The sequence below is a fragment of the Cyprinus carpio genome, chromosome A8, assembly GCF_018340385.1.
Source record: "Cyprinus carpio isolate SPL01 chromosome A8, ASM1834038v1, whole genome shotgun sequence".
Taxonomy (NCBI): Eukaryota; Metazoa; Chordata; class Actinopteri; order Cypriniformes; family Cyprinidae; genus Cyprinus; species Cyprinus carpio.
Genome location: NC_056579.1, coordinates 15,682,562 through 15,695,454, shown reverse-complemented (window position 1 = coordinate 15,695,454; position 12,893 = coordinate 15,682,562). Strand labels below are relative to the sequence as shown.

General features: G+C 35.6%; 1 protein-coding gene across 1 annotated transcript; it reads right to left on the bottom strand.

The window, feature by feature from the left end:
- Nucleotides 1-2,529: 2,529 nt before the first annotated feature.
- mthfd2l (methylenetetrahydrofolate dehydrogenase (NADP+ dependent) 2 like) lies at nt 2,530-11,641 on the bottom strand. The gene is made up of 8 exons (XM_042762479.1): nt 11,411-11,641; nt 10,881-11,065; nt 9,582-9,704; nt 9,191-9,343; nt 6,701-6,808; nt 5,378-5,470; nt 4,770-4,895; nt 2,530-3,411 (listed from the first exon to the last, which is right to left on the bottom strand). Exons 1-8 carry the CDS (start codon nt 11,551-11,553, stop codon nt 3,296-3,298), a joined length of 1,047 nt encoding a protein of 348 aa, XP_042618413.1. The 5' UTR covers nt 11,554-11,641; the 3' UTR covers nt 2,530-3,295.
- Between the last annotated feature and the right edge of the window lie 1,252 nt (nt 11,642-12,893).

The following is a 12,893-nucleotide window of genomic DNA, read 5'->3' as shown; positions in this document are numbered from 1 at the left end:
TAACACGCCCCCACATCTCTACGTCACAATGTGAGAAAATTTGCATAACGCCACCCAAATGTTCACACAAAGAAAGAAGGCGTACCTTTTATTCTCGTTGTTCGCCTTCCAAAAGAGGACATGACTAGAAATCAGTGGATAAGTTATATTTACAACACTGTTCCAGAACAGTTCAACCCAAATATTCAGATGTGTGCAGTGCATTTTACGAAGGATGAGGACTGTTTCCTGAACCAGTAGCATACAATGCTTCTGTGTACAAAGGCTGTGTGACGAGTGGGGCGGGGCCGAGAGCCGTGGGAACGGAGCGAGGCCGGTGGAGTGATTGGGAAATGAGCGACACCTTCTCCACTCACCGGTCTCGAGTCCCACGGAGGAGATCGGGAGGATACAAAAGAGGAGCGAAGACAGTAAAGGACGAGCGAGGACCAGGCCTGGGTTTTTATTTTGTGGTCTGGTTTTTGTTTGTGCGCGGCAGTCGCCCGTGAGGGGCTGTCGCGCTATTTTATGTTTATTTTGGTTATTAAAGGTTTATTTGAATGTTGAGGAATAAGAGTAATAATAATAAATAAAAAAAATAAATAAAAACCAAACACAAAATAAAGCCCAGGCCTGGTCCTCTCTCGTCCTTCACTGTCGTCGCTCCTCTTTTGTATCCTCCCGATCTCCTCCGTGGGACTCGAGACCGGTGAGTGGAGCAGGTGTCGCTCATTTCCCAATCACTCCACCGGCCTCGCTCCGTTCCCACGGCTCTCAGCCCCGCCCCACTCGTCAAAGGCTGTTTCTATAAAGTGGAGCAATTCCAACTTTGTAAGAACAGCACGGCGCTTCTGACTCACAGCCTGTAAGTACGTTTACATATTTAGAGAATTTGCCAATGATGAAATAAAGCCCAGGCCTGGTCCTCTCTCGTCCTTCACTGTCGTCGCTCCTCTTTTGTATCCTCCCGATCTCCTCCGTGGGACTCGAGACCGGTGAGTGGAGCAGGTGTCGCTCATTTCCCAATCACTCCACCGGCCTCGCTCCGTTCCCACGGCTCTCAGCCCCGCCCCACTCGTCACAGGCTGTTTCTATAAAGTGGAGCAATTCCAACTTTGTAAGAACAGCACGGCGCTTCTGACTCACAGCCTGTAAGTACGTTTACATATTTAGAGAATTTGCCAATGATGATTCAAACGCGAGTTTTGAGCAGTGTAGAGTAGCACTTGTGTTTTTTAATTACAATTAAAAATATCAAAATAAAAATGTTTCTCATGTACTAAGCTCTGCAGTCTACTATTTAACATTCGCTTGTAACTTGTAACCAGTAATTTGATGTAATATGTTGGACACTGTGTAAATCTAATTGCCAAGAACCTTGGGGCACTGAAAAAAATTAGAATCCAAAATTTCATATTTTTAAGTTTTTATGTGGGAAGACAATTTAGCAATGAAATATTTTGATGATTTTGGAAGATCCATTTGGAACATTCATCTCAACAACAAATTGGTATATCATATAACAAGCCATAATTTTAAATTGTTTGCATGGTCAATGATCCAAATTCTAATTTTGTTTTGTTGAAAAGAAAAGAAACGAATCAGATGAGAGTTTACCATTGGATTGATGCTATCTGGTACATTATCCATGGCAATGTTTTCCTTTTTTTTTTAAACTATCAACATTTACTCACCCTCATGTCATTCTTAACATACTTTCCTCTGCGGAATGCAAAAGAAGATATTTTTAAGAATGTTGATAACCAAAACATTATGGCTATTGACTTCCATTGTATTTCTCAAAATGTCTTGTTTTATGCTGCACAGGAGAATGTCATACCGGTTTGGAACGACATGAGGGTGAGTGAATGATGACAGAATGTTCTTCTTTTTTTGGGTCAACTATCAGTTTAAACTTTCCATAAACAGGTTTCCTAATGAAGACAGTTTCATACATAGCTTCTTCTTGTAAACCACTAAGATTTAGACAGTAAGAATCAAACCTCTTTTTAGAGAGTCGCAGATTGTAATAGGTATATTGATTTCTTAAGTGAAATCTTTAGCAACACAAGAGCCTTTAAAGGGGTAGTTTAGCTAGCTAACCCAAAAATGAAAGTTATGTCATCATTTGTTCCTTCTCATGTAACACAAAAGATGTTAGTCAGAATATCTGAGCTGATCTCTTTCGCAATTAAAAGTGTATGTTGTCCAAAAATAAAAAAAAGCACTGTAAAAGTAGTCCATTCGACTCCTGCCATATCTCAAATCTCATTCACATATATTTCCATGCCATGACGTCACGCCAAGTTTGACGTCAATGACACTATGGTTTTTGCTTGCTGTTCTTAAGTTTTGAGGTTTACACCAGAAGGGATGATTTTCAGTGAATAGTGACTTAAATCTCCGGACTGATCCTCATACAAACATATTATATTGTAGAACTCCAGAAGCACATAAGTAGCACAAACTGTGTTCATAATAATATCATATGGAATTATTGGATTTATTAAGCTTATAAGTATTTTTATATTTTGTATTTGTTTTTTAGGACCCAGTGTTTGATGTCAAGAACATGCCATAAATCACACTAATAAAAAAAAGCAGAAAAATTATATTAAATACTTCATGGTGATAAAAATCACAAATACAAGCTATTTATAACAAATCTATGACACATTTATGCATAACAAACAATGTATACATAACGCCTTAAATAGGTAGATGAATAAATAAATATTAATGACAGCAGCACCCTTGTGTTAATATTTGCCATTTTGAGTTCAAACTACTGTTCTAAAATAATTTCCTGAGAAAATGTATTAATGTCCCATTTGTCTCAGTGCCAACAGATTCATCTGTCAGACATCTGAGGCCACCTGTTGAGCAGCCTGTCAAGCCCTACCGAAACTCTCCTGTGAGGATGATACAAGTAAGACTTCCGGCTTCACTCATGCATTGTCAGGAAGGTAATATTACACTTGCACAGTAAACCCTCCTTATTTTCTTGGCTCCGACATAATAATAACACTGTAGCAAAGGTGACAACACCTTAGAATCAGTGAGGAGGCCTGCATCTCTCTAATTTTTACAGTTTTAAGAAATGAATGAGGTTGCAGTTACCGTCATGGACATGCATGGCTGCCGTGCCAGCTAGAACGGCCTGTTACAGCTTGCCGATGGGCAGGGAAGGATGTTGTAGAGGAAGCTTGCAAGGGCTTGCGCTTATAATCAAGATATGGACAAATAGTGCCAATTAAAGTATCCAGACTGAAGTGCTTGTCTCTTATCCAAACGTAATGACAGGTTTAGTGTTTGTTTAGTATGTTGGAGCATTTTTGGCAGCAGTGACTGTGTTTTTCATCACCATGGCGATGGTCATTGGGCCGACTCCTCCAGGCACAGGAGTGATGAATCCAGCTTTCACCTTCACAGCTGATTAGGGAGACAAAAACACACCATGTCTTAAATAACACTAAGAGCTCTGCCCAAGCCAAGAATTTCTTTTATACTACCAAGAGAAAAGAACGCAAACTATAAATCGTGTTGCTTAGTGGCATCCAACCAACAAACACACAATAAGCCAAACAAAGGGACCGAGACGTGATATCAGATCCACTAACTGACGCACATGCAGAATTTTTGCTCATTTTAAACTAACAGATCACTCAAAAATAAATGAAATTCTGTCATTCCAAACCCATACTATTTATCTTCCTTCTCAAGACTGATTGAAATATAAATCGTTATTCACTGAAAATATTGTCCAATTTTTTTTACAGATCGGATCTTTGAAATGAATCAGATAATTCGATTCACAAAACAGAACCAAAGGAATAATGTATGAATTGCACTGATTCAGTTCTCAATTTAAACTCAGTGACTTGCTTACTTCACAGATCAGTGAAGGGATAAACTGTTAGTGAATAATGACTTTACACAGAGTTATTTTTTGTGTCAGTTGAGGGATCAAAACCAGTCATAAGGGTCAATTTTACAAAATTGAGATTTATACATCATCTAATAAGCTTTCTATTGATGTATGGTTTGTTATGACAGGACAATATTTGGCAGAGATACAACATTTGAATATCTGGAATCTGAGGGTGCAAGAAAATCAAAATATTGAGAAAATCGCCTTTGAAGTTGTCCAGATGAAGTTCTTAGCAATGCATATTACTAATCAAAAATTAAATTTACAGTAGGAAATTAACTAAATATCTTCATGGAACATGATCTTTACTTAATATCCTAATGATTTTTGGCATAAAATAAAAATTTATCATTTTGACCCATACAATGTATTTTTGGCTATTGCTACAAATATACCCAAGCGACTTAAGACTGGTTTTGTGCTCCAGGGTCACATTTATTTCCAGCTTACTTGTAAAACAGAGCACACATTGTATGAACCACTTTGATGATACAGTACTTTTAAGGTGCTATTGCGTCCTTTTTGAAGTCGTTTTGTGATGGTCATATGGATTTGGAATGACATGAGGGTGAGTAAATAACTGCAATTTCCATTTTTGGATGAACCATGTTGTTATTACTGTTTACTAAAACAAAACTTACAACTATGAAAAAAATCATGTTTTCATTAACTAAAAGAATGCTAAAATAAATAAACTATAAATATTAGATGAAAAACTTGCTTTGAAAAACTTTGAAATAAAAGTAAAAGCTAATTCAAGATATGAATACAGTATATATTATAATAGTATTTAAACAACACTAAACCTGATCCTGAAACAAGTACTGTAAGAATACTAAAGCAGTCAAGTGTCATTTACCTTCAAAATCCACATCTCCAACAAGACGATGTTTACCAGTGACAGGGTCCTGCATGCGGTTAATGCCGACATCAATAACCGCGGCTCCCTCTTTTACCATATCAGCCGTTATTAAGTGAGGCACACCTGTTGTTACAGATTCAGACCAACCGTTCACAAAGACACATTCTCTCCAGAACACAATATTTTCTTATTAAATTATTAATATGTATACATACTGTAGATGAAAATTTTAGAATAACAGAATACAATTTCAAATAAAATACAGAGAAAGTTCAGACTCACTCAAACTTAATTCATTTTGTATTTTTGTAAAAATAAGTGCACATCTGACTTAATATGTTGCATAACCAAAGTCTAAGTAAAGGATAATACACTCAGCTAGTCATTATTACAAAATGGACATGGCTTACTGTACGTTATCCAGCTTAATGCATGGATACTTACCAAATAAGTAAATACATAAATGTAATAAATTATACAGCTTAGCAGTCATCACATAATGATATTTGACCACAGAATGCAGCTACTGACCAATTGGAATTGAGTATTCTAGACAGCTATGTAATAATATTACAGAATACCTGACCAAGACACAAAGAGCTGACCTGCAGCTGCAATCACTATGTCAGCCAGACTGGCAAGTTCCTTCAGCCGTGGTAGAGGAGTGCATCTATGAGCCATGATAACTGTGGCATCACCTGAAAGATATCATACATATCAGGAGTATTTATTTATGTGTTAGTTTATTTCATCATATAAATATATGTGTGTGTGTGTGTGTGTGTGTGTGTGTGTGTGTGTGTGTGTGTGTGTGTGTGTGTGTGTGTGTGTGTGTGTGTGTGTGTGTGTGTGTGTGTGTGTGTGTGTGTAAAATTTGATTGCCATGCACATCCAGTATACCATTTCCAGAAAATCAGTGTTAAAACATTTAAACATTTCATAGTATTTAATTGTGTGCAGGCAGCAGGAAATTCATGCCATTTTTAAAGCGCCAACTCCTATTTTTTATTCATTCCACACATTCTCTTAAAAACAATTTACATGGTTAGTGGTTTCCGCTCACCAGCAAGATGATAACATTCATAAGCAGAAATTCCCAGAATGTGTCACTGTACAACACCACAAAAAACGAAAGGTATCAAATTTGGCTAATCACAGGTTACACTTTGTGGAATTGACATAACTACTGTACGTCCACGGGTGTAGCAACTAAAAATTACGGGAATAATAATTATAATGCAATACTCATCACTGTCACAGAACTTTATCATTAGACATATATAATAAGAAGTTTTGACAAAACCTGGAGGGTTCTTAAGGTAATCACAAGTTCACCTTTATTAGTCACAAAAAATGAAAGCAGAACTGATTCAAGGCTGCATCTTTCATTGTGAAAGGAATTTCGTACATGTTAGAGCACAAACCTACTATAAAAGTGATATATTTCACAACTCAATTCAAGCATGACTTGCATTTCACCTGTCGAAATCATCAAAATCTTGCACAAACCTAATCCTAATCGTTGATACCTAAATAAATGAATCCTCTTACAATTATACAGTTCCAGAAAGAGAAAAATAACATCCGGACTCTCCCTTTCCTTTATTCCGGGAACCAAAAAATATCTTTAAACAACACTTGAGTTAAAACATGAACTGATCATGTTTCTAGAGGCATGCCAATGGAAGTGATGATGCAATATCAAACATTTTTTAAGATAAAAACTGCTCAAAGCTAATTGAGATAAATATGTTCAAGCTAATATTTTAATAATTTAATCATTGTTAAGTTCAATGCGAAGTAATAGGCATTTTTGAAAACAACATGTTGCTATTTATACTGTAGGATTTCAAAAATAAAACTACAAAATACTACAAAAAATATATATAAATAAATAAATACAAATGAAAAGAAATGACAGATCTCACCTCCTGGTCGTTCATGGTTTCTATCCGAATGCAGCAGCATTGCAATAGGCATTCCTACATTCTTGGAGCGCCCGACAACAAGCACATTTTTTCCAACTGTTTCAATGCCTGAAAAAAGGGGCATACACTAGCGGTCAAAAGTTTGAAATAATTAATTCTCATTTTCACCAAGGCTGCATTTATTTGATCATAAATATGGTTTAAAAAATTTTTATATTAGTGTTTGTGAGAATGTTATGTTTTGTTTTTTAGGAATGTATATTTTTTAGTCTAATTATTCTAATATGCCATTTTATTTGCTGACAATGTATAATACTTAGATAGAAACAGCAAAAGTTGCTTATGCATATCTGCACCCACCAAACCATTCTGATCAATCTCATTCTCCAACTTCTTTAGCTCAAAACGTTCCAACTCTTTTTGAGATTTTTTTTCTTTTTGAACTACAAAAACTGATCATTTGTCCCTGTAAAAAGCTTTAAATTCCTCCCAGCAAACCCCAGCCAAGGTTTCGGATAATTTTGTTTCAAAATAAATTTCAATTTGTTTTCCTAAAAAGTCAAGAAATGATTGATCACCCAGCAATCCAGGTTGAAACCGCCATCTTGGAGGGTCCCTAACCAAATTTGTATTAACATATATCAATGACAATGCTGCGTGGTCAGAAATTACAATACTATGATACAGACAATCTTTGATCATAGAGAGCATCTGAGCTGAAATCAAATTCGGGAATATGTTTGATGTGTTGCAGAATAGCAGGAGTAGGAAATTAGAGTGGGGTTAAGATGTCTCCATATATCCAGTAAGTTGAGTTCTGACATAAAATGTTGTAATTGTTTCCTAGCATATACATGAGTACTGTCAACACCAGTAGACAATCCTTTTCTGTATCCGTAATAACCCCTCCCCCTCGATTCACTTCTAGTATGGTACTTACCCTACACACTATTATACAAACCTATTAAACACTCCAAATTTTTCTTTGTGCTATTTCAACACCATTTGCTTCTTTATACCCACATAGAACTATACTCTTAATAAAATTCGCCCTCCTAATGCCACTCTGCCAAAACAGAATCAAAAACTCTATCTTGTCCCCATAATATATAGAACCACTATTACAGTGGTACATTCCAAATCATCCACTTTATCTGAGAAGAGATTTCACCTGCGTTTTCAGTGTATTAGCTCTAGCCTTTAATTGAACAATGTCGTCTTCAGCCCCTGAGATACATTCCTCCGCTTCCGTCATTCTTTTTGTAACCTCTGTGACCGCTGAAAGAACCTTGTCAATTTTAACGCTGACTCGCATTTGCATTCCTTTAAATGCCTTCATTATACTGACATTACTAGTATTTTTAGCGACAGAGACATCTCTGCCATCTTCTTCTCCTGTCTCCTCGTGTTCATTAGAACTCTCAGGATCTGAGTGTCCAGTTTACCTTGACTTTTAATATTTTTCTTCTACAGCATAACTGCGACAGTTATTATACCAATCTCACCAGTATTAATAAAGTGGTATGAGTGGGTTTGAAAAGAATTAAATTAAGATTAACTCAAGAGGGTTTGAAACCGTGACCTCTCACTCCGAAGTCATAACTGGAAGTCCACAATATTAGTGTTTTATAGTATTTTTTAATAAAAGAAAATGCAGCCTTGGTGAGCAATGAGCATAAGAGACTTCTTTCATAAACATTAAAAAACTGTTCTAGTATAGAATTTGAGTAAACATTTATAACTCAATTTCACAAATGCCCAAGGCATGGAAAAACCATCAAAATACATATACGATTGCAAAACAATGTTTCCAAATGTATAAGGATTTGTGTAAGGAATGGAAAAGCAATAAACTGACATCAGATACTGTTGTTCTACCTGCTGCTACCCAGTGTAATCACAGACAACCCAATGACATCTCTGCTGGGGATGCTATATGAGATGGCTGGGAAACCGTGTGTATTTGGATCAAAGACGAAAAAGTGTTTAAGCATAAAAAAAAGTGTAATACTGCTTTAAACTGTTGTAGTTTTTCCCCCAAAAATGCAAAAAGTTTTCTGTTTTATTTAATTGCAATTTTGTTTTAAATACTAATGAGTTGTAATTTTACATTTTTAACATTTGCCACTATCCTAGGTTTTGCCCATTTGTCAGTAAGAATTTTTTACTAATTTAAAACACAATAAAATTTTGTATGCTCCATTATTCTTTTAGATATTTTAATATGTACACGTCAGAATAAGCATGTTGTTTGAATTTTTGCATAAATATTGTGTTTACACTGAATGACAATATAACATTATTTCAACCAAATTTTGACATTTTATTCTCCAAAAACTTATTTGAAACCTTAAAAGTAGACATTTTACTTACATTTAATGTGCTTTCTATGGACACAAATCACTTTTGTACATTTCTTTTGATGCGGACATCTTAACGTCTTTGACCCATTTACAACGCAAAGAAAATTTGAATCTCAAAGTCACAAACCCGTTCTTCTGATGATTTCCCACACTGCTGCTGCTGTGGCTGGCACCATGCACCTCTGGTCCAAGCAGAGTTTCCCAATGTTTACTATGTGGAAACCATCAACGTCTTTTTCTGGGGCAACAGCATTGCATATGGCTCTCTCATTGATGTGCTCTGTAAGAGAAAGAGATATTCAAAATATGAATTCACTATTGCAAACCTGATTCAGATACATTCAGCAAGTAGTGGTTTTATTATAGCTAAGGAAATAACTATAGTACTTGCACTGTTAGATTTAGCTTGTTTCATTGACACAGTGAAGATCCCAAATTTGAATGACCCTATTTTTATTTGCAATACAGCATTTTACATGAGCAGTTTCACAGTTTGATCCAGCAGAATACTGGAGTACCTGGAAGAGGGAGTTGGACCAGCAGCCCACTGATGCTCCTGTCTCTGTTGAATTTGTCTATCAGCTCCAACATCTCTTCCTGAGATACTGATGATGGCCTGAAGATTGTGCTGCTTGACATGCCTTTTAAACAAGTACCGTTTAAAGAAGAGATTAGCGAACACATGATTCATATTGTACTGTAAAATCACAGTGACTTTATGTTAAATTCCATTTTCATGTTTCACAACATTAACGTAAGCATTAAATGCAGAAAAACAGTTGTCGTTACTTTTGACAGCAACTTGAAATCTTTCTCTTTCCTTTCTTATGTGATATGTATAGAAGTCTGTTTCTGCCACAGAATTAAAAAAAATAATAATAATAAAGGTAATTATGGATTTTTATCTCACGATTCAGACTTTGCAAAATATAAACAGGATTATGCAAAAGAAACTCAGAATTCTGAAATTTCATCAGCATCAGTTTTTTGTTTTCTATTTTTTTTTTTATGTACATTTATAACACTATACTTTGTATTATATTACCTTTGCATGAAAGTACAAAAAAAATTTTTTAACACTAATGCGAGGGTGTTTCTAATACAGCGTCTATGGGAGTGATGGTAAATATGACATTGTTCTCTCTACTGACTGCCGTTATCATCCCTCTCTATTTTTTCCTTTTTTTTCAAGTTATGAAAACACTATCATGGAGTTTTTCTTTTGCTGTTTGAGCAAATGGGAATGCAAAAATAATTTTGTGTTAGTCTCCAATTCACTGCTATAGAAGTTTACTCAACTGTGACGACGATTGCTGCTGAGAAACCCGGAAATGTGAAAAATATCCATTCTGTTTATTTCTTTTAACCATGGAAATAATAAATAAAAAATGTAATTGCAACTTTGTATCTCACAATTCTGACTTTCTCGCAACTATGAGTTTATATCTCAAACACCAGATTTTCCTTACAGAATTGCTCATTTTATATCTTTCAATTGCAAGTTTCATCTTGCAATTTTAATATCTCAGAATTGAGATTTTTTAAAAAATCAGAAAACGTTGCAATTACCTTTTTTCTGTGGCAGAAACAGGCTTCCATAGATATGTTACATCTGCTGTAATAAAACAAACTAAAAAAGGTGTTGTTGTTTTTTTATTATTATTAGAATTATGTTAATTTATCTCAATTTAAATCATTTCAAGACCTAATGGGGGCCCCATAGAAGTTTGCAGGGGCCCCCTAGTGGCCTCTGGCTGAAAACCACTGCTTTACATATTAAAACCTTTAAGTTTATATTGATTTTGTGTGTTGCTCACCAAGCAGTGAAGCCGTTCGAGTTTTGTTTCTCACATAAGTGTGGCTGGCATGATCATCTCCCACCAGGATGACACTCAGATGAGGTCTCCTGCTGCCTTGAGCCACTAGTTTGGCTATATCACTCTGGACTTCTTTATGGATCTGCCGGGCCAGTTCTGTCCCTGAGACCACAGTGGCAACATGTCTATGTGACAAACATAACATATATGTAAAAATACACCGAGCTAGACACATGAACACAATGATCAGACCGTTATAATCCATCTGCAATGTATTTAAAACTGCTTAAGCATCTCTTGACAGTATCTATGACACCCACATGGTGGCGGAATATTCAAACACACAAAATGTATTTGCTGAATGAATCGACCTTCTCAAACAATGACTATATGCCCTGTACGGCATGTTTATATGAATACAGACTACAAAGCGGAGGATATGCTGCTCCAGTAAGAAAAGGCGTGTTTTGCATATGAACGCATGCAAGCTTTGTTTATCTGCACCGGGGTGGGGGGGATACAGTCCTAACCTTTTCAGTGACTGACAAAAAGGGCTTCTCCGGTTGACTGTTTTCAGATTAATCCATCGTTTTGATCGTCGACAATGCTGGAAATAGGATGCTAATGTCTGTATTCTAGCATAATTCCCTGTTAATGCAGTAGGAGCTGCCATAGTAACTGATCACCTGCTCCTCCTCACAGCTCGCGCTTCTCGACGCGTCACACAACAAAACTATTTCCGGTTCTGTGGTAAACGCGTAAACCGTCTGCAAAACACAATTTGTGCAGTTGTCTCTATGAGACACTTTTTTTTTTTTTGTTTGTTTTACATCAAAATAATAATTTAATGAATATACGTCTATAAACCTAACAGGAAATTCCGCTAAAATCGGACCTAAATGCCGGCACAGATCTTAACACAGTCAGAACAGACAGAAAGCCAGGCATGTGATATAAAGATCATGCAAATCTAATCGCTGAGTATATTCTGATATTACAATATATTCTGAATATATTCTGACTCAGAGTATTAAATCTCCGACGTTATTCATACAAAGTATATATATATATATATATATATATATATATATATATATATATATATATAGGCTATATATATATATATAAATATATATATATATATATATATATATATTAATATATATAGGCTATATATATATATATATATATATATATATATATATATATATATATATATAATATATATATATATATATATATGATGTGTTTTTACGATTTTACTGATTTCCCAGACATGGAAATCCACTATTTTAGAATTTAGAACCCATTTCCAGGGTTTTCCATGATCGTGAGAAACCTGTTTCATTTTAGCTAAACGTTAACTCTTGTAAGCACTAGTATTTCCTTCAGGAAATGCAAATCTGGATTGTATTATGTGCTGAAACTCAATAGGCCTACAGTGTTCGCTTTCCAGGCCATTTACCAAAGTGTAACATCCTGGAACAAAAGGATTAGTACCTTTTAAACTTTTTTTGCTCTAAAGCAAAACATGGCAGTGCCAAACAGGCTAAACATGACTTTAAAGAAATTGAAAAAAAAATGGAACAAATGAGTTTTGTAATAATGTTCTTACCTAACCCAGATTGCAATATACTCCCTTGAAACAAATGTGCTGTGCACAAATTCACAGCTGGCACATTCTATAAGCTTGTATGAGATACTATTAAGACCATTGGGTATCTGTTGAAGAAAATGCTACATATATCAGTGTGTACACACTTGATGTCCAAATGCTCTTCTATTTCATAGAAGGTGGCTGATGAATGCGTTTTTGTTAAGCTGTATAGCTCTTTAGTATGCAGCCCTAGTCTTCTATGCACAGGCTTCATCAGGGTCTAAAAGAGAACCCACTATATAAATGGAAGGAGGGGGCCCAAGGTTTTTCTATATGAGCCACTTGGATTTCACCAACATCCAGAAGTCTGCTTGAATTTTATGTTTTTCTAAGACAAAGTTCGTCTTCTTGACACT